The 23,845-nt window shown below is 34.2% G+C and overlaps 1 protein-coding gene across 1 annotated transcript in view; it reads right to left on the bottom strand.

The window, feature by feature from the left end:
• The window catches only part of SLC30A7 (solute carrier family 30 member 7), a gene marked incomplete at both ends in the record, with an annotated part of 73,253 nt that overhangs the window by 24,810 nt on the left and 24,598 nt on the right, over positions 1 to 23,845 (bottom strand). The window contains 2 exons of the mRNA XM_079698055.1: positions 16,510 to 16,645; positions 19,899 to 19,949. Coding sequence (XP_079554181.1) covers positions 16,510 to 16,645; positions 19,899 to 19,949 — 187 coding nt within the window. The remainder of the gene's footprint in view (positions 1 to 16,509; positions 16,646 to 19,898; positions 19,950 to 23,845) is intronic.

Below are 23,845 nucleotides of genomic sequence, written 5' to 3'. Positions count from 1 at the left end.
CCCAAATTAAACTTAAAATACCACTGTGAGAGTATAATTTTTATTAAATATCTCAAAGTAGGTTTCTAATTGCTACAGTGCTACATTGGATGCTGACTACATTAAAATATTTAGTTACTGAGGTAGGAGTAGAAATCATGTTTTCAAAGGATAAATTAAGCAAGAGAACAGAGTAACAAGTGCAGACTATACCTAGTGGTGGAGAATTTCAAATTAATTACACACAAATTAACAATGAACAATGAATAATCAAAGGAACTAAAAGTTTTTCTTTTGGCAGGAGTAAATTAAGAGTAGAAAAAACTTAATATGCTTTCAACCTTTAAAATTTTACTTTTATTTTTTTAAAGGCTAAAAATGCCTGATTCCAAAGTCAAAAGTATATTTAAAATACATGTTCCAAGTCTCACTTCTAATCCCTTCCCTCTGTCTAGAGGTAACTATATTTATCATATTTGTTTTTGGTTTATTCTTTGTGTTTCTTTTCAAAATTATAAGAAAACATGCAGATTATATGTGTATCTCTTCTCCTTATGGAAAAGGTAATAGTGCTACTTTTTGCCTATCTTATGCTATACTCCTATATATCATTTGCTACATATCAAGTGCTATTTTGTTTTCTTAACAATACATCTTGAAAATAATGCCACATTACCATATAGAGATATTCCTTATTCTTTTTTTTATTATTATTATGGTAAAAAACATGTTACACTAAATTTATCATCTTAACCATTTTTAAATATATAGTTCAGTAGTGTTAAGTAACATTGTTGTGCAAAAGATCTCTAGAACTTTTTCACACTGCAACACTGAAACTCTTTACCCATTAAACACTATAATTCCCATCTGTCCTGCCCCCAGCCCTTGGCAACGACCTTTCTACTTTGTTTCCACAATTTTAACTACTTTAGGTATTTCATATGAGTAGACTCATACAATATTTGCTCTTTGGGATTGGATTATTTAGCTTAGCATAATGTCCTCGAGTTTCATCCATAATGTAGTGTGTGACAGAACTTCTTTCTTTTTAAAGGCTACATAATATTCCATTGTATGTATATACATTTTCTTTATCAATTCATTTGTTGACAGATATCTGGGTTACTTCTACCTCTTGGCTATTGTGAATAATGCTGCAACGAACATGGATATATGAATATCTTTTTGCGATCCTGCTCGGAGTTCTTTTGGACATGTACCCAGACATGGAATTGCTAGATCATATGGTACTCTACTTTTAACTTTCCATAATGGTACTCTACTTTTAACTTTCCATAATGGTGGCATCATTTTACATTCCTATTAACAGTGCACAAAGGCTCCAAATTCTCCACATCCTTGCCAACACTTATTATCTATTCTTTTGATAGTAGACATCCTGATGGGTGTGAGGTGATGTCTTGTCATTTTGATTTGCATTTCCCTAGTGATTAGTAACGCTGAGCATCTTTTTACGTGCCTATTGGCCAGGTGTAAATCTTCTTTGGAGAAATGTTTATTAAAATCCTTTGCTTATTTTTAAATTGGTTTATTTGTTGTTGTTGTTGAGTTGTAGACCTTCCTTGTATATTCTGAATATTAACATCTTACAAGATACGTATGACTTGCAATTATTTGCTCCAATTCCATACATTGCCTTTTCACTCTGCTGATTGTTCCTTTTGATGAGCTGAAGTTCTTAAGCTTGGTAAAGTCCAATTTGTCTATTTTTATTTTTATTTTTTTTGCCTGTCTTCTTTGGTTAGTATCCAAGAAATCATTCCCAAAACCAATATTCTGAAACTTTTCTCCTAGGAGAAAAGTTTTTGTCTAAGAGTTTAATAGTTTTAGATCATATGTTTATGGTCTTTAATCCATTTTGAGTTAATTTTTTTATGTGGTGTAAAGTAAGGGCCCAACTTCATTATTTTGCATGTGGATAGCCATTTTCTCAAAACCATTTGTTGAGGAGACTGCTTTATCCCCATTGTGTAGTCCAGGCACCCCTGTCAAAAATCATTTGGCTATATATATGCAAATGTTTCCTTCTGGGCTCTTTATTCAGTTGACTGGTCTATATATCTGTCTTTATGCCAGGACCACACCATCTAAATCACTGTTTCTTTGTTGTTATGTTTTGAAATCCGGGAGTCTAAGGCCTCCAACTTTTTTCTTCTTTCTTAAGATTGTTTTGGCTATCATAGTCTCTTCACATTCCACACAAGTTTTAGGAGTTTTAAAAAATCTATTTCTGAAAAAAAAAATGTCATTAGGATTTTGATAGGGATTGCACTGAATCTGTAGATGACTTTGGGCAGCATACACATTTTAATGATATTGAAGTCTTCTGATCCATGCAAGAGATGTTTTTCCATTTATTTATATCTTCTTTGATTTCTTTTAGCAATACTTTGCAGTTTACAATGTACACGTTTCACCTCCTTGGTGGAATTTATTCTTAAGTATTTTATCCTTTTCAGTGCTATGGTAAATGGGATTGTTTTTAAAATTTCCTTTTCTGATTGGTCATTGTTATTATATAAGAATGCAACTGGGTTTTGAGTGCTGATTTTGTATTCTGCAACTTTGCTGAATTCTTTTGTTAGTTCTAACAGTTTTTGTGTGTATGTGTAACCTTTAGGATTTTCTACATATAAGATCATGTCATGTGTGAACAGGGATAATTGTAATATTTATTTTCCAATGTGTATGCCTTTTCTTTTTCTTGTCTGATTGCTCTGGCTAGAACTTTCAGTACTATGGCGAACAGTAGTGGGAAAATTGGGCATCCTTGCCTTCTTCTTGATCTTAGAGGAAAAGTTTTCATTCCTCCCCAGGTGTGGGTTTTTCACATATGACTTTTATTATGTTGAAGTAGTTTCCTTCTAGTCTTGGTTTGTTAAGTGTTTTTAATCAAAAAAGGGTGTTGAATTTTGTCACTTTTCTGCATTGTTTGAGATGACCACATCTTTTCTTCCTTCATTTTGTTCATATGGTGTATAATACTGATTGATTTTCATTATGTTGAACCATCCTTACGTTCCAAGTATAAATCTCCCCTAGTCATGGTGTATGATGCTTTTAATGTGCTACTGAACTTGGTTTGCTACTGTTTTGCTTAGGATTCTTAAATCAACACTCATCAGGGATACTGGGTCTATAGTTTTCCTGTTGTGTCTTTGTCTGGTTTTGATATCCAGTTAATGCTGGCCTCATGAGTTTGGGATTCTCCTCTCCTCTTCAAATCTTTGGAAAAGTTTGAAAAGAACTGGTACTAATACTTCTTTAAATTTTTGGTAAGATTCACCAGTGAAACCATCAGATCCTGGGCTTTTCTTTGTTGAGAGTTTTTCGATTACTGCTTCAATCTCCTCACTAGTAATAGGTTTGTTCAGATCTTTAAAATTTCTTCATGATTCAGCAGTGGTAAGTTGTATGTTTCTAGAAATTTACCAATTTCTTCTAGGTTATCCAATTTGTTGGCATACAACTGTTCATAGTAGTCCCCTATAATTCTTTTTATTTCTATGATATCAGTTGTAATATCTCCTATTTTATTTCCTATTTTAGATATTTGAGTCTTCTCTTTTTCTTATTTGGTCTAGCAAAGTTTTATCAATTTTGTTGATCTTTTCAAAAAACCAACTCTAGGTTTTGTTGACTTTTTTCTATTGTTTTTCTAGTCTCTATTTCATTTATCTCTGCTCTAACCTTTAGTATTTCCTTCCTTCTGCTGACTTCGAGTTTAGTTTGTTCTTCTTTTTCTAGCTCCTTGAGTTGTAAGGTTAGGTTGTTGACCTGAGATCTTTCTTTCCTTTTTTTAAAAATGTATGTGTTGGGCTTCCCTGGTGGCACAGTGGTTGAGAGTCCGCCTGCTGATGCAGGGGACACGGGTTCGTGCCCGGGTCTGGGAGGATCCCACATGCCGCGGAGTGGTTGGGCCTGTGAGCCATGGCCGCTTGGCCTGCGTGTCCGGAGCCTGTGCTCCGCAATGGGAGAGGCCACAACAGTGAGAGGCCCGTGTACCGCAAAAAAAAAAAAAAAAAAAGTATGTGTTTATAGCTATGAACTTCCTCCCTCTTTGTACTGCTTTTGTTGAATCCCATATGTTTTGGTATGTTGTGTTTTTGTTTTTCATTTGTCTCCATAAATTTTCTAAATTCTCTTGCGATTTCTTCCTTGATCCATTGGTCGTTAAAGAGCCTGTTGTTTAATTTCCACATACTTTTGGATTTTCAAGTTTTCCTTCTGCTATTGATTTTTAGTTTCATTCCACTGTGGTCAGAGAAAATATTTTATATAATTTCAATGTTCTAAACTTTGTTAGGACCTCTTTTGTGACATGACATATCATCTTTCTGGGAGAATGTTCCATGTGAGCTTAAGAAGAATGTGTATTCTGCTATAGTTGGGTCAGGCTCAACAACAACCCGTTAGGCCCAACTGGTCTATAGTGTTCAAGTCTTCTCTTTCCCTACTGAGTCTCTAATGAATGACTGGTTGATTTCCTAGTTCCTCTAAGGTACTGAAGTCTCCTACTATTACTATGTTGCTGTCTATTTCTCCCTTTTTGTCAATGTTTGCTTTATATATTTGGGTGCCCTCATGTTAGCAGCATATGTATTTACAATTGTTATATCTTCCTGGTGAATTGACCCTTTTATCCCTACAGTGTTTCTTCTTTGTCTCTTGTGACAGTTTTTGTTGTCTATTTTGGCTAAGTATGGCTACCACTGCTCTCTTCAGGTTCCTGTTTGTATGAAGTATCTTTTGCTACCCTTTCACTTTTAGTCTATGTGAGTCCTTATAGCTAAAGTGAATATCTTGTAGGCAGAATAAAGATGAATCTTTTTTTCTTAAATCCATTCAGCCAGTCAATGTTTTTGAAATGGTATGTTTAATCCCTTTACATATAATTACTGGCATGGAAGGACTATTACCATTTTGTTCAGTTTTCTGTTTCTTGTAGCTTTTTCATCTCTCTTTCACCTTTTTTCCCTCTTTTACTTCTTCCTTTGTGTTTCATTGATTTTTTTGTAGTGACATGTTCTGGTTCCCTTCTCATTTCCCCTTTGCGTATATTCTATTAATATTTCCCTTGTGGTTATCACTGCATGTGACAAGTTGCTCTTCTTTTGCTGCTTTCAAGATTCTCATATTATATGTAACTTTTGACAGCTTGATTATGATGTGCCTCAGTGTAGGTTTCTTTATATTATATTTATCCAAGTTGAAGTTCCTTACATTTCTTGAATTTGTATATTTGTTTTTCTTCTCAGATTTGGGAAAGTTTCAGCCACTGTTTCTTTAGCTAGGTATTCTGCACCTTTCTCTCTTTCTTTACTTTCTGAGACTCCCGTAATGCATCTGTTGCTCTGCTTGTCCATAAATCCCTCAGGCTCTCCTCATTTTTCTTCTTCTTTTTTTTTGCTCCTCTGCCTCAGTAATTTTTGTTAAATCCTGCCTTCAATCTCACTGATTCTTTCTTCTGCCTGGTCAAATCTGCTGTTGAGTCCCTCCAGTGAAATTTTCAATTCAGTTATTGTTGTTCTTTTGTTTGGCTCTTCTCCACAGTTTCTATCTCTTTGATGATATTCCCATTTTGTTCATGCACCATTTTCCTGATTTTGTTTAGTGTCTACCTGTGCTTTCTTTTAATTAATTGGGCATCTTTATGATGGTAATTTTGAATTCTTTACCTGGCAATTTATATGTCACCTTTTTTCAGGTTTGGTTTCTGGATATCTAATTGTTTCCATGGTTGGCTGTTTCTTTGTATGTCTTATTTTTCATTGTTGGGATTTCAGCACCTCAAGAATCAGTCAACCCTCCAGATTTTGTGGTCTGGTTTCATGCAGGGAGGACTAACTCTATATAGCCTGGCTGGAGATTCAGGAGACCTCTCAAGTCTTTTCTGGTACATGCCCTCTCTGAGCTTGCACATGTAACCTCCTATTTGAAAAAGGATGCTGGCTCCTATTCAAGAGCTCCTCCTGGTGTCTATCTGCTGCCTCCTGGAGCTGTAGTAAATCACAGTCCTGGAGTTCCACCTAGTGTCTGTCTGTGATACTGCAGACTGTAATGCACAACTGACGTCTGTTCCCAGGGATGCCCAACCAGGCACCCATTTTTGTCAGTACTTGGATACAAGCAAGACAAATCTCTCAGGCAGCATCCCCCTAAAAGTCAGTTAGTGTTAAACTCCTTTCCCCCCGCAGGAATATGGGAAGTGGGGGTTTCCTCCCAAACAGTCCACCATGTGCAGGCTTGGGCGGTGGGATTGGTTATGAGGAGAGAAAGTGGGGAGTGTCATGAATTTCCTGTCAAGCTTGCATGTGGTTGGCTTTCCATTAGCCTGGTGTGCAGGAACCTTTTAACTAGTTTCTGGATTTCTCACAGAGGTATTTTGTCAGTTTGTTGTGTTAAATCTGTCTCCATGGAGGAAAGAAAGTCTAAGGCTTCCTATTATGCCATCTTGCTGATTACACTTCCTGTCTCCCTTTATTCTTTTTTTTTAGGGATACATAGAAGTCCCTTACTGATGTACATATGTGTTCTTTCCAATCTTTGGTACAAACACAGAAAGCCACAAAGAATGGCCTTAAAATATATCTTTATGTATTTTTGCCAATTTATCTTTAGGATACATTCCTAGAAGTGGGACTGCTTAATCAAAGGTAAACATACATTTAATTATGCTAGATGTTTGTCAAAGTTCTCTCCACAGAGACAGTACCACTCTCATTTCTATCAGCAATGTATGAGAGTACTTATTTTACCTACAGCCTTGCCAAAACATTGTGCAAATTTTTGGATATTTATCCACCTGATTGGTGAGAAGTGGTGTTACAATATATTTTAATTTACATTTCTTTTTTATGAGTGAGGCTCTGTATTTCTTTTCCTTTGAACTAAATGACCTTATACTTTTGCCCATTTTTCTATCAGGCTTTTAATTTTTTAAATTTAATTTAAATTTTTTTTTTTTTTTTTTTGCGGTACGCGGGCCTCTCACTGTTGTGGCCTCTCCCGTTGCGGAGCAAAGGCTCCGGACACGCAGGCTCAGCAGCCATGGCTCACGGGCCCAGCCGCTCCGCGGCATGTGGGATCCTCCCAGACCGGGTCACGAACCCATGTCCCCTGCATCGGCAGGTGGACTCTCAACCACTGCGCCACCAGGGAAGCCCCCAATTTAATTTTTATTTTTAAGAGTACTCTCTATATTAGGGAGGTTAGCCCTTTATGACCTAAGTGGCAAATATTTATCCCAATTGATTATGCTTTTTGACTTCCCTTATGGTGATCTTTTTTCTATGCCAAAGTTCTTTTTTTTTTTAAAATGTAACTTAATTCATCAATCTTCTCTCTCACTGATTCTAGGTTTTGAGCCATAGCTGTTCCCCTAATATTCCCATGTTGTAAAAATAATTCAGACATGCTTTTTTTCTAGTATTAGCATGGGTTCGAGTTTTACTTTTAGAGCTCCAATCCATTTAGAATTTATCCAGGTAATAGTATGAGGTACAGTTCCAAATTTATCTTTCTCCACATGGTTGGTTATCCAGTTAGTAAAAAGCTCATCTTTTCCCCACTGACTCAAAATGCTGCCTTTATCCCTATAAAATTTCTATTTGCATATAAATCTATTTCTGGAATTTCTAATCTGCTCCATTAGTCTGTGTGCTTTTTTAGGCATCTCGCTATTTTAATTGTAAAGGCTTGGGGCTTCCCTGGTGGTCCAGCGGTTAAGCCTCCATGCTCCTAATGCAGGGGGCCTGGGTTTGATCCCTGGTCAGGGAACTAGATCCTGCATGTTGCAACTAAAGATCCTGCATGTCAAAAGGAAGATCCTGCACGTGGCAACAAAGATCCACGTGCCACAACTAAGACCCAGTGCAGCCAAATAAATAAATATTAAAAAAAAAAAACTGTGAAGGCTTTAACACTTTACATCTTCTTTTCCAAGGTTTTCTTGGCTATTCCTCCTGCTTCTTCATTTTTCCTTATAAATTTTAAATTCAACTTTTATTACCTCCTCTCTAGAAAAAAAAACCTGTTGGTATTTTTATTAGAATAGCTTAAAATTTATAAATAAGAGTTAACATGTTTATAATGTTGATTCTTTAAAAACTCCATAATTGACCAAAAAAGGCTCTGTTAAAGTCTACTTTTGTTTTTCAGAAGTGTTTAAATTTTTTCTCCTACAAGTTTTACACATTTTATCTCTAGATTGTCTTTGTTATTGCTACTGAAAAGGTGTCTTCTCTTTAATTGTAACATTCAACTGGATTTTGCTTATATATAAAGGGTACTAATTTTATACATTAGTTTTGCATCTGTAACTTTACTAAATTACCTGTTTGTCATAGTTTTTCCATTGATTCTTAGAGGGTTTAAAGAAATATAGTCATATATTTTACATAAAAGAATAACCTCTTCTTTCCAATTTTTAAGTCTCAAATACTTTCTCTTATCTAATGTTATTGGCTTATGATCACTAATACATTACCACACTTGCTCTGTTCCTTCTAATATTTCTAAGACTGTCTGCCAGCCTTTCTTAATTGGGATCCCTCTTCTGAACCATTGAACATAAAATGATTTCAGTGACTATTTCTCAATGCCCGCAAGAATAGTACATAACCAGTACTTTTCTAGATGCAGAGATGAAGTTAATAATTGTATACAAATGGATACTTTACAGCATTAGGGTATTCTCTCCCAGAGTGCTGGTTGAGAAAAGCTGTTAGACTATTCAGTATTTATAAATGCTGTTACTAACTATGATGGTTTTACATATGATTAAAAAATACAATTACCATACAATAATATTCCCATACGTTTGATTTTACAATATGAGTACAAACACCAAGTTAAAATCTTGTGAAACTGTTTATCTTTATCTTAGTCTCCAAAAGTATAGTGCACAAATTATAACCACTTGAAAGACAAACCGCAAAGGAAATTGTTAGGCAACACCCAAAACCATTCTTGAAAAAAAAATCCATAATTTCTCATATATATATAACCATTTGAAGATATGGTAGCATCTTACTTGTTTAAAAAAATGCTTTTTTGACTTAATATAGGCTCAAATAATTATCTATTTAACCACAAAATCAACAAGGTTTATCAAAATCAGTATCTGATCCAAATCCTGTATTCTTGAACAATGATAACCATCTAGATAATCATTTAGAATTTCAACTTTATAAATTTTGTTTCATTACTGTATATTCTTTCTATTTCATACTGCAGCTTATGACCACTACCTGTTATTTCTAAAGCCTTGGTTAGCTTCTAAAAGTTGGGCTATTTTTTTCTTCTATATGATAATAAATAAATATATTATTTGAAATACTTTTGCCCCTAACAAAAAGACAATTTCTTTTTTTAAGAAAACTTTTCTTTGTATTTACAAATGATTAGTGAAAGTCAGAGCACCACAAGATAGTAACTTGTGAGTTGCAGAAAACTGATTAAAAAAAAAAAAAAAGGCTTCAGAAATACCGCACCAGTAACAAAGCTTTTTTCTGCATCCTGTTTATATATTTTTTCCCGTCATGCACAGGTACCCTTTTTATTTAAGTGAATCAAAAATCAAGCTACAGATTTATGTAGCTTTTAAATCACAGTGCAATTCAAAGCTACAACTAATTGTTCAGATTTCTGTTCTCTAAGTTATGAATCCATTTTCCATTCCAATTCAACTTACTAAGGGGGGAAAAAAAGTGAAATCACACTGAAATCTCCTATATTTTCAGATGATAAAAGATTATACTCTTGCTATTATACTCAATTTCCTGCTTTTCATTGGGAAAAAAAAAAATCCATCACAGTACAACCGAGTTTCACAAAGAAGTTTAAATTACCCTTTGCGTGTTAGGAAATGTTTAGAGAAAAAATGTCTTTTTCTAGGAAATCACTTTCACTTGAAAGTGATACTGCAACACTGAGCAGCCTAGAAGGGACAGACGTCTATTTCATGGCACGTTCTCAATTGAGGAACATTTAGATCTAGAGAATATATAAAGAGTACCATTATTTCTCTTGTTTTTAGTGAATTGAGAATATATGAAAAAATTAACAGTAAGGAAAATTACTTCTCTATACTCCATTTTGTTGAGTGCTTAAAAGTTTTAATCTACTTCCTAAAACTAGCTTTGACTAATTAGACAAACTCTTAATCAATTTGAGAAGTGTCTCAAAGTTATCTGCTTGCAAATATTTCATTATCATGTAAATATTTAAGTAAAATAAGTTTGCTTTCTTAACAGAAAAACAGACTGAACTGGAATGTCTTAATTTTGTACTTTGGAGCTACCTTGGTTTTTACTGCCTGCCATTTAAAAAAAAAAAAAAAAAAAAAAATATATATATATATATATATATATATATATATATATATATATATATATGCTTTTAAAAGGCAAAGTCACAATTATTGATTTACTTTAGAAAAATTAGGAAAGAAGCATAATTTTAAAATTACATCACCCAGAGAGATCCAATTAACATTCAGGGATATATATATATATATATTTTTTTTCCCCCATCCTACATGTAAAGAGAAATATATACTTCAGATATGGACTGTTTACAATAATGACTCATACTTATGCATTGCCCTGTATCTTGTCATTTATTGTCACTGAATTAAGACCTTGCTACCTAATAAATCATCCCAAAACTTTATTGACTTAAAACAATAACTGTACTATTATCTTTCATCTAGAACCTGTGAGTGCTCTACTACTGACCAAACTTAATAAATCAGCACATGTAGTAGAAACTGAATAATGGAAAAAAAGAAAAGGCCTAAAAATGACTAAAGAAATACTGTTAAAGTGATAATGTGACCCCTGCGTGTTGTGATCCTGACTGATCTTTCTTGACTTCTTTATATTTTCATCATTTCCCAAGTTTTCTATAATGACTACATATTTATTATCAGAAAAAGCTAAAAAAATTTTCTTACTCAGAATGTAATCTTATATATATGATACAGATAAAAAATACTATATATTTTATATATATATATATATATAAAAGAAAAGAGACTCAGAATAAAAGAAAAAGCCAAACCCATAAAAATATTAACATAGCTCTCTTGGCTGGTGGAACTATGGGTAATTTTTTTCCTTATGCTTTTTTATATTTTACTAAGTTTCTTTATCAACATAACTATTTCCATAATTTTAAAAAACTACTTTTAAATATGTAATTTTCACTAAATCTTCAGCCTCTCCTCTAAATAGCCACAGCATGTTCATGCTCTACCTGAAAACTGGCTATCACCTGAGGACACTTTTCCTTAGAGCACTTTCTCTCCCACACTCCTGGTACTACTGGGACTTACCGGGAGGTAAATATCCTCCTCACTTATCACTACTACTGTTCCTCCTACTTCTCCCCAACACAGCTCCTTTAAGGCCCATGCCATCAGATTATGCCACCTTCTACCCATCCTAATTACTAGTGATACAATTCTTGATAGTTACCCTTCAGCCACTGAATAGTTTAACAACAGGCTTATTCTCTTTCCATCTCTATGTTTTTCATTACTCTTAATTGAAATATCCACGTGAACAATCCATCCGACATTTGGCCTCTATATAATGATCTTTTCCTGGAGCCACCCCTATGATCAGACCTTAGACCTTAAGATCTCAATTTCAAGCACTCAAAAAACCTTCCTACTTCTGGATTTCTTCCCCCAATCCATCTTTAACACTTTTCTCAGAATTCCAATCCAATTCACTCCCATCACTTTCATTTTCAGAATCTATTATTACCTTTAAATCTTAGTTTCCCATGTCTATAATCCCTGCCTTGCTCCTTTCTCACTCTGCCAGTGAGAAAGGAGCAAGGCAGGGATTATAGACATGGGAAACTAATACTCACCCAACACTCACCCAACAAAACACTCACCCAACAAAACCTCAAACCTTTTAAATCCAGCTCTCTGCCTATTCCATACCTTTTACCAAGTAGCTGAACAAGACTAGAAAAAAAGAAAAAGAAAAAAAAAAAACACAACTGTGCTGGTTGCTTTCACTTTAAATTCATGACCACAAATCTCAAAGTGAGCCCTCAGTGTCACCAGCAGTCACTGCTCCCCTTTACAGCAAAGGGCCTTGAAAAGGAGTTGACTACAATTACTTCCATTTCCTCCCCTCCCATTCTCTCTTGAAGCTACTCTGATCAGGCTTTCATTCTTATCACTCCTCTGGGCATGTTATCTAAGTTATCAATTATCAGCCCAAAAGCATTTAATAGGCTTAATTATTCCTTCTTGTTTAAAACACTTGCTTTACAGGGCTCCTGAAACAAGGCACGCCCATGTCTCTCCTAGCTCCTCACTGGCCACTCCACTTTCCTCTCCTCTGCTGGAGCTGCCTCTGTTGTCCCCCTCCCCTAGGGTTCAGTCCTCCAGCCACTTCTCTCTATCAGTGCTCATTCTCTGGGCTAACTCATCCAATCTCATGGCTTTAAATACCATGCAGCTTGATGACACCCAAATTTCTATCTTTCACCTCAACCCCTTCCCCATACTCTAGATACATATACCTGCCACCTCTCTGCCCTACTCACTGCACTCCCCTCTCGCCATTCCTCACACGTCAGGCATGCTCTCACCTCAGTGTGTTTACTTGAAGTTCCCTCTATCAGGAATGCTCTTCCTTTGACCAGTCCCAAGCCCCTCTCCTTCAATATTAAGGTCTCTGCTCAAATGTCACCTCATGCAGAGGACTTCCCAAGCCCTTCTAAAATACAGCCCCTTCCCCTACTTCATAGCATTTATCACCATATGACATTACATTATCTATTTGAATGTTCATCTGCTTTATTGACTATACCCCCTATTAGAATATAAGCTCCATGAGGGTAGGGTATTTGCTATATTGTTTACTGACTAGCACAGAGTGGGCACTAAAACATTTGTTAAATGACTCAAAGATTCGTTAAAGTTTTCTGCTTTATCTCCAAGTGGTGGGATTGAAAGGACATTTCAATAGACAAGTTGCACATTTCAATAACGTTTGAGTTTTTTACAATCAACATGTATTACTTTTGATATGAGAACAAAGGAAAAGAACAAGTAAAAATGTTAAAGCTTAACAAAAATGAAAAAGAATCAAATTATATGAATTTGAGAATATATACTTATGTAAACTACTAAGAAAAAGTTTTATAAACAGGTCAGTAGGACTCAGACAAGGATGACATCTAAGTTTTATAGGTTTATCTTGAAAGCCAACTGTAGTTGGTTGTGGCTGCCTGAAGCATTATTCCCTTTAGCTAAATTGGGTTCAGCAGAAAAGAGGGTTGCTTTCCAGGAAAATGGAAGGGGTAGGAATTGTGGAATTCATGACAGATAAATGCTACTCCATGACTTTAAATCTATATGTGAACTATTTCCAATCCTTTATATTCAGTTGAGCACTCCCAAGAATTCTGTACTTGTACTTGCGCCACCTACTTGAGATCACCATATAAATGTCTAATGAGAGACCTCAAACCTAGCAACAACCAAAACAGAACTTCTGATCAGCAATGCCCTTTGAATCAGATAAAACAACTCTTCCCCAGTCTTCCCTCTTTCAGTAGAGGAACCTTCATTCACTCAGTTGCTCATGTAAAAACTCTAGGAATTATCCTAATTTCCCCCCTTTCACTCAACCCTTCACCTAAACATTCATATCTAGGAGCAAATCTTATTAATTCTAGGCCCAAAGCATTTTCTAACTTTAGCTATGTCTTTCTACCTCCTAGATTATTAGTACCTTAGACCAAGGAACCCTGGCCTCTTATTTGGTCCACTCTAATAATAGCTTTCTAGTTGGTCTGCCTGTGTGCCCTCTTACCCCCTTTTAATCTTATTAACTACAAAGCAGCCAAAATTATTTTTAAGGATACAAATCAAATAATGTCACCCCCTATGGTTTCCTCCTCCACCTAAAATAAAATCCAAACTCCTAACCCTGGCTAATTTTCCCAGGCCTATCCCTTCAGCTTTATTTCAAAGCACTCTCCCCTTACTCCCTATACTTCTGCCATAATGACCTACTTTCAGTGCTAATGTTCTTTCCACTACAGGGCTTTTATACTAGCTGTTCCTTAGACTAGAATGCTCTCTTCGACACTCTGATCTCAATTTAAATCCTCCCTCTTCAGAAGTCTTCTCTTATGACTCAATCTAAAATGGTACCTCAGTCACCAACATCCCATCTTAACTCTCTGCACAATTAACTGCTAGATACTTGAGTGGTTTATTGATTAATTTGTTTGTGTCTCTTTTACTATAATGTAAGATCAAAACAGTAAGTTATCTTGTCCTTTCACCACGCTGGCGAGAGGGTCTACTTAATAAATATTTGCTGAAAATAATTTGTGTAGCTTTTTAATGTGTTATGTTTCAGGAAAAAAAAAAGTTCTCTTGTCCTCTGTGTGTCTGTTTATTTATTTATTCATATTTGTGGAACAACTGAATGGGACTAGAACTAAGTAAGAATTCCCGATTTAGGATTAGAGAAAATAATTCTCTGAGACTGAAAAAACACAAATTTATTTTGATTCAAATAGAAAATGCACCAGAATAGAAAATGCCTGGCAAAAAATTTTCAAATAGAAAATGCCTGGCAGAGTTAGGTGCTGACTTTACAACAATGAAAAAACAGTTTGACCTCATGGAGCTTAAGGAAGACAATAAGACAGGCTATTTCAACATAGTTAGTAAATGCCACAAGAGGAGTAGCAGGTGTATACTGTTACTGTTAAGTAACAGGTATACTTAACCCCTCCTGGGAGGTAGACTTTCAGGAAACGCTTCCTCAAGGAAGTGCCATTTAAACTGAAATCTAATCTCAAGGATGAGAATTGTTATCTATGCACTTGTGGGGGTGAAGGGGAAAGGAGAAAAGCACTCAGTGTAAGAGTATTTTATTTTGGAGAGAGGAAACACGAGCAAAGCTCAGAATCCAGAAAGCTCATAATATGTTTTCAGGGAACTGAGTTATTTACTGTGGCTGGAGAGCAGAATAGAAATTGAGACAGGGTGAGAGAAAGACTGAAAAGATAACTGAGTACCAATGGGAAGGCCTACTGAGGAATTCAGACTCTATCCTGAGGGCAAGAAAGCCATGGCAGGATTTAAAGCAAGATTATTTTTCCATGTACCATAATCTTCATTAAAGAAAGATCACTTTGGCCACAATGTGGAAAAGAAATTAGAGGGAGACAGAAAGGTCAATCTCTTCCAAGCAACAACTGATAGGAGAATTAGGATTATAAGAGTGGAGACAAAGGAAAATAAAGGTTAAGATCTTACTCTAAGAAGTATTAGAAGCAACCACAAATTATAACACAAAATAAAATAAACACTGAACATGCAAATAAAGAGGTACAGATGTAAGTTACCAAGTCTATCAGGAGTTAAGTTTCATAGAATATGTGAATCCAAGCTGAACTTTCAAGGAAATATGTAAGATTTCCAAAGATGAAGAAAAGAGATTCCAAGTTTTATAAAAGATTTTTACATAGCAGAGATGATTCCTAGTACAAATAATTTAAAGAAAATTTTAAAATAATCTTCATGTTTAAAATGTATACTGTATCCTATTTTTTAAGCAAAAACTTAAAAACCTAAGTTTATGACTAATTTATAATTTATAAGATTATAATTTCACTGTAATTTTTAAAGTCTATTCTATTCAACTGCAAGCTATAAAAATCATCTCAGTCTGCCCTCTAATAGGTCTTCTTATCATTACAAAGATAGCTTTACTAACAGTAAAATCATATGGATAAATTAGACAAGAACAGTCCAATCAAGACATATCTATATAAATAATTCAAGATTGTGAAAAAAGGCACATAATGTTCCATTATTCTGATAAAAATTAAAATAATAATAAAATAACTTGACAGAAATTTAAGAGATAGTAACCATACACTAATTCAGAAAATATTTATTGAAAATTTATACACACTCACACACACTTTTACATACACATTGGTACTATGACAGGCAACAGAGAGCCAAAGAGCTAAAAGACAGATTCTTCCTCAAGAATTTATAATCTAGATAGGGAGAAGGACATAAATATACTTCAGTAAGCAATTTTATAAGACTTCTGCAATAATAATATAACTTTATAAATTAAAAATAGTTCTAGAAGAGATTTTAATATTCTTTTGATAGTGCAAAATACAGATGTCAAAGGAATAATATTCTAACATTAATACATTTTATATTCCAATGTTCTACTCTACAGATATAGTGTTGGATTTAAGAAAATTACTACTGATTTGATTTACAGAAGATCAATTACTAAATACCAAAAAGAAATATCAAACCCTAGGTAAACACAGGTAAAAACAGTAAGATGAAAAGAGAAATAATCTATGTAGGAATTTGTTAAAGACCAAAAAACCCCCAACATAATAATAATTTAGATCTGTAATTTAAGTAGTATATTTATCACCTCTCATTTTAATACCTGAAAGTAACATACCAACACTTACCTTAAAACTATGAGCATGGCTATCAGGATTGAACAAATAGGATCTGCTATCATTAGACCAAAATTCTGCATCATGATGGCAGAGACAATTACACCGATACTCCCAAGTGTATCTGCTAGAATGTGTAAAAATACACCTAGAAATAAAGCATAATGAAAATCAATATAACATTTTCTGATCAAGTGAAAATGCAAATATTTCTTAAAACTGTATTCTTGATTTTATATATAAAAAACTAAATACCAATTTGAAAATCAGTAAGAATGCAGATTCACTGTTTAGTAAAGAAGTAATATTGATAGTACCTTTGGGAATTGAAATAATCTTTCCTTTTAAAAAACAGCAGGGGTTAAAGTATTTGACTCATAAGTTATGCTTGCTCTTAATGATCCTTAGTATTTTGCTATAATATAAATGAAGAAGTAGAGAAATAACTGATTTAAAAAATTTTTTGTGCACACTCATCTCTGGTTAAGAGTCCAGAAGTTAATTAATAATTTGTTAGAAGAAAACTGCATTAGGCTGAAAGAATCAGTCAAGAAAACATTGTTTATAACTACAAATATACGTACACACAGAGCCCTCTGCTGGTAATTAAAATTATTACCACTTGAGACTAGAATTTCCTATGGACCATACTGCTAATCCTGGTAATTATCCTGAAGGTATTGTTACCTGAAGTTACACACTAAACTCAAACATGATATGAAAGAAAGTAGAGATCTGAATATTTTAAAGTGGATGTAAATATATTTTGAACTTTTAATAATTAAATATTACATTAGTAGGATACTGATACTCTGCCCAAGAACCTAGATATATTAACATTTAATAATTGATACTTGACTGGAAAACCATTAAAAAATGTCAAAAATTAAGTTTAGTATACATTATTTAAAAAAATTTTAACTAAGACAAATTATTCAACATTTAGATCTGTAAGAGGTAAAATTTACTGTATAGCAAAACACTGTATCTTAAACAAACCTCAACCACATGTTGCTAGAAATAGAACATTCTTCAACAGCATCAACTACTCTATCTGAAAAGAAATATCTAATGTGTGAAACCATGTGTCTACTTTAGAAATACTTATTTTTCTTTTTTATTATTCAATAAGCAATTGAAGGTAACCCAATTATGTTTTAGGTATAAAACAGATTTACTTAAACTTGAAAACACTTTCTAATAATTTAAAAATGTACTATTAACAAGTTGTTAATTGAATCTTAATACACTTGAATTGAATCTTAACACACTCTATGAAAATATGCTTCAATCAATCTGCTAATGTGGAATTTTATATCATGTATTAATACCAAATGTAACTGATTCCTCAGTACCTAATATGCTTTTTCATTTGTACACAGTATTGATCTTTACAACAACTCTTCAAAAAGTCAACAGCTCTTTTTTCTGTAACAAAAAATATGTTACAAGCACACCTATTAAAAAATATTCTATTTCTCTATAGTGTTTCAAATAACAAAAAATTAAATAGATTAATAATTTTTGGGACCACTTTAAGTTTTAAAATTAAAACTGGAGGAAGATACACGTGGAAGTGGATTGAGGGTCCCTAACCTTCAAAACTCTTAAGTGATATGTGATTTTAAATTTTTATACATTCTTTAATCAATGTTTTGGTAGGACCAGAATTGAAAGCAGCTCTAAACACTGAAAGGAAAAAGAAAAGAATCCTTTGTTCTTCATTTTCCTTTGACTGGCAAGTCCCTGGCTACCTCTTATTTGCTGACCTGAAAACTGGCTTTACTAGCAAGTGTCATTAACTAACTAAGCCCTTCTTACTTTCCAGTAACTGTTTCAAGAAGAAAATCACTACAGAGAGAAATCTAAACTAACATGTTTAACTTATATAAAAGTTAAAACCCTTAAAAGACTTGGTAGGATACTGATATTTTAACTGCCCATGAACCTACAAAGCCAGGAGTCATATTGAAAATGCAGCAAATAACTGAAAAATTCAGTAAAGTCAGTTTTTCATGTGTGAGTATTTATATGGAAAAGTTTTAGTACCCGGAAGTTATCCTAACCTTCAGCTTTCTACTGGGTTGCTTCAGCCACCATAAATTAATGGATACTCTGAAAATACAAGCTAATTTTCACAACAGCTTGTATAAAAGATAATTAGGAATGCAAATCTGACCTCCCTTCCCTCAACTTCTGATGATTTCCAAGACTAAAACTAAGTTCTTATTATCAAGGCTAAATTTGTAGCATTGGATATAGATGCATTACATATGCATGATTACAAGCTATTTCAGCAAATGCTGTCCTAAAACAATTCTGTGTATTTCACAAATGGAAAACTAGTCACTACAAGACACATTTAAGCCTCCTGAAATAAGCTCTTCAGTATGGAGGAACATATTCACAGTGAAAAAATAAAAAGCAAGAACTATATCAAAGAATAGAGGAGAAAATAAAAATAAGCACAGTTGAAGTTGGATGACAAGCTAGTGAGAAAGTCAGACTGCAGTCAAAAGTTAATAAAGGCAGAAAAATGGGGAGCTGCAAATTAGGAACTGTGACAGTGAAGTTTATATGGAAATCCAGAGCCAAAGATTGGTTCACATCCCAAAAAAGAAACTACCATAGTTCATAGACAAGACTGATTTTCTCTAGCTTGTAAAATTCTGTAATATATCATTTTACATAATATGTAAGCTCCTCTTTAGGTGACATAATTTGACGCCTATGGATATGAGAAAGATCTCCCTTTGCATTATTATTTTTTTTAATATAATAGACTTTACTTTTGAGAGCAGTTTTAGGTTCACAGCAAAACTGAGTGGAAGACAGAGATTTCCCTTACGCCCACTGTTCCAACTCAGGCATAACCTCCCTCATTGTCAACCTCCCCCACCAGAGTAGTATATTTGTTACAACTGACACATCATTATGACCCAAGTTCATAGTTTACATTAGGATTCACTCTTAGCTCTGTACATTATTTGAGTTTGGATGCATTACATTTTTAGCATTACATTTTTCCACAACATAAATACATGTTGAATATTATTCTTGGAAAAATTATTTAATAATTCTACAAAGGCAAACATACTATTATTTATTACTAAATATTATGGTGTTACTAGAGTCACTGGCATGAGTATTTATTTAGATTTAAGCAGTATAGTTTCTGAATATTTTAATCTTCTTATTAAATCTGAGAAAACAGCCTAGTGACAGTTAAAAGAACATCTGCTAATATACCTAATAGTATATATTAAAAAATCGACTAGGAAGGCTAACATTTTAAACACAAATACCGTGTTATACATTTTTCTTAAAGGAAAACTTCAGATAGCTCAAAACTATGAAACCAGTTTCATAAAACTGAGAAATATACAAATTGCTTGTCATACCTTGTAAAATCTGTCTACTGGGTCCTGTTGTTTCTTTTAAGGAGGGGCCATCTGTAGAGAGTTAAGTTAAATTATTTTAAAACATGTCTTCATTCCTGATTCAATTTTTGCAATTCAGAGTACTTTTCATTCAAATGTATCGTGAAGGATGCATGACTATATAGCCACATCAGACCTACAAAATTATTTTTTAAATTTAATATGGTAATTAAATGAAGATAGACATAGGAAATTTCAAACTGCATCAACAGTACAGAGTATTTAGGAAATTATTATATTAAGCAATCTGGTTAAAAAAAAAAAACCCAGTAAATTAAAAACACTGAGTCTTCTAATATTCATAACATACCTTACAGAGCCTGCTGCACCAATTTTACAATTGGAAAATCCAGAAAAAAAAAACTACTGCTTGATATTATAAGAAGACCAAGAAATGAAGCCAGGACAGCATCCAGGAAAACTGGACTATGGCAAACAGTTTCCCAATAGCTTCTAGATGAATACAGCAAGCTTTTCATACAGAAGAGATAAAAATACTTTTTCATATTGCCTTTATAATGACGAAATGAAAAAATACTGCAATTTTTATACTTAAATACTTGGAAGATTACTAATCAGCTTTAACATCAAAGCAGAAAATACAGGTAAACAATGTAAAAGATCAGCAATGTTTGTTATGGGATCATCAGGTGGACTGATGAGCTTTCTGATGATGACTAACAGAGTCATGGTTCTTGGCCCACAGCACCAAAGAGTGGACACACCCTTGTTACTACATCTTTGATGGAACACTGTAACAATGCCAGAAGTATAAAAGCATAAGGCTACACAATGACTTCTGTCTTAATATGGCACTGCTGCATGGGGAGAAGGATGGAGCTACCTTGAAAATCCTGATAGTCAAAAGTGTAACTCTTCTAAAAATCCAGCTCCTGATAAGAGCATGAGATTTCTGTCTATACATAGTTGGTCGAGATAAAGACAGTCTTTTTTTTTCCTTTTCCATTACGGTTTATTATAAGATACTGAATACAGTCCTGTGCTATACAGTAAGACTTTATTGTTTATCTATTTTATATATAGTAGTGTACCTGTTAATCCCAAACTCCTAATTTATCCCTCCCCCACCCCCTTTCCCCTTTGGACCAAAAGTCTGTTTTCTATGTCTGTGAGTCTATTTCTGTTTTGTAAATAAGTTCATCTGTGTCATATTTTAGATTCCACATATAAGTGATATCATATGGTATTTGTCTTTCTCTTTCTGACTTACTTCACTTAGTATGATAATCTCTAGGTCCGTCCACATTGCTGCAAATGGCATTATTTCATTCTTTCTTATGGCTGAGCAGTATTCCATTGTGTATATATACCACATCTTTCTTATCTATTCATCTGTTGATGGACATTTAGGGTGCTTCCATGTCTTGGCTATTGTAAACAGTGCTGCTATGAACATTGGGGTGCATGTATCTTTTTGAATTAGAGTTTTCTACAGATATATGCCCAGGAGTGGGACTGCTGATCATATGGCAACTCTATTTTTAGTTTTTTAAGGAACCTCCATACTGTTTTCCACAGTGGCTGTACCAATTTACATTCCTGCCAACAATGAAGGAGGGTTCCCTTTTCTCCACACCCTCTCCAGCATTTGTTATCTGTAGACTTTTTAATGATGGTCATTCTGAGTGGTGTGAGGTGATACCTCATTGTAGTTCTGATTTGCATTTCTCCAATAGTTAGCAATGTTGAGCATCTTTTCATGTGCCTATTGGCTAACTGTATGCCTTTGGAGAAATGTCTATTTAGGTTTTCTGCCCTTTTTTTAAATTGGGTTGTTTGTTTTTTTGTTATTGAGTTGTATGAGCTGTTTGTATATTTTGGAAATTAAACCCTTGTCGGTCTCATTGTTTGCAAATATTTTTTCCAGTCTGTAGTTTGTTTTTTAGTTTTGTTCATGATTTCCTTTGCTGTGCAAAAGCTTATAAATTTGATTAGGTCCCATTTGTTTACTTTTGCCTTTATTTCTATTGCCTTGGGAGTCTGACCTAAGAAAACTTGGTACGATTTATGTCAGAGAATGTTTTGCCTGTGTTCTCTTCGAGGAGTTTTATAGTGTCATGTATTACATTTAAGTCATAAAAATAACATTTGGTGATAGGTTATCCAATTTTTGGAATGTAATTCTGAAGGTATTCAAAGAATTAACTGAAACTGCTATAACAGAATTCCTTGTATTTAAAGTTTCTTAGTATTGATACTTACATTATAAGGATGGAAAATAGGAACAGAATTGACGCCAAACCTGTTTTATGCTAATAAGTGTTATTTATCCATAAACTAATTGAGGAAAAAAAGACTTCCAGTCATATCATTAAGATATGCATTTCAGGGACTTCCCTGGTGGTGCAGTGGTTAAGAATCCGCCTGCCAATGCAGGGCACATGGGTTCGAGGCCTGGTCTGGGAAGATCCCACATGCCACGGAGCAACTAAGCCCGTGCGCCACAACTACTAAGCCTGCACTCTAAAGCCTGCAAGCCACAACTACTAAGCCCGCATGCCACAACTACTGAAGCCCATGTGCCGAGAGCCCGTGCTCCACAACAAGAGAAGCCACCACAATGAGAAGTCCGCGCACCCCATCTAAGAATAGCCCCTGCTTGCCACAACTAGAGAAAGCCCATGTGCAGCAATGAAGACCCAACACAGCCATATAAAATAAAAAAGGATATGTATTTCAAATAAAATGTTGCTTTTTTATGTTTATATACATATCAAAAATCAGAATAGAATTATTTTCATTGACTTTATGCTAGTAAAAGCTACAATAACTCCATCCAAAAGAAATGTTTAAATGTCTTGTGTGCCTAAGAAATAAAATATTTTAATTTATATACATATTTTATTGCCAAGAAATATAACAGATGGTCAACTAAGGACTTAAATATACTCCATTTTATAAAATTCTGGAAAGGAAGCGGAATAGAAATAAGAATTCGAGGAGAAACAGGATGCTGTAAAATTTATAACTGCTTATGCATTTTTGAATGGGTGACAGTGGGTCTCAAATCACTAGGGTATTTAGAGTCCACTGACTGACTATATTCAATAGAGTAATATGGAAGTTTCATTCTAAAATATAATCTATAAGGTATCAGAAATTACATTCTTTGCAATTATTTAAACACACAAATTTTTTTAGAAATCATCTTAAAAATGTGAGCAATATACAGTTTTTCAAAATTATTTTGGGACGCATGTGAGCAAAAAACTTAGAAAAGCAGGTTTTAAAGCATATCAGTGTAATAGTTACAAAAATATAGCAAATGTTAGAGACTGAAAAAATTAGGGTCTTAGTATTCAATCTATAAGGCCCATTTCATATTTTCAAATTGAAAGCTTTAGGATTTGGTCTGTGTGCCAAGTACAGACAATTTTTAAGCATATAATTTTTTTTTTTTTTTTTTTGTGGTACGCGGGCCTCTCACTGTTGTGGCCTCTCCCGTTGCGGAGCACAGGCTCCGGACACGCAGGCTCAGCGGCCATGGCTCATGGGCCCAGCCGCTCCGCGGCATGTGGGATCTTCCCAGACCAGGGCACGAACCCGTGTCCCCTGCATCAGCAGGCGGACTCTCAACCACTGCGCCACCAGGGAAGCCCTACGCATATAACTTATTTAAAGATTAATCAAACGGTATCACCTAAGCAGCTTCTATCTATTAATCTATATTCTAAAATTTTGTGAATAAACTATTTAAATATAATTTTAAAATACAATGTTAATTAAGTTGATAAGTACCTTATAACTTAGTACCCAGTACTATATAAGTTAGCATATAAAGATTTCTAAGGAAACATGGAGTAAATATCAGGTGATAGCTATCAAAATTACAAGAAAAATGCGAAAAATTGAAAACTCCTGTCATATTTTTATAAGCCTATATATGG

Source organism: Hyperoodon ampullatus (assembly GCF_949752795.1).
Source record: "Hyperoodon ampullatus genome assembly, chromosome: 2".
NCBI classification, from domain to species: Eukaryota; Metazoa; Chordata; class Mammalia; order Artiodactyla; family Ziphiidae; genus Hyperoodon; species Hyperoodon ampullatus.
The sequence above is the reverse complement of the archived record's forward strand: the minus strand, read 5'-3'. Positions and strand labels throughout refer to the sequence as shown.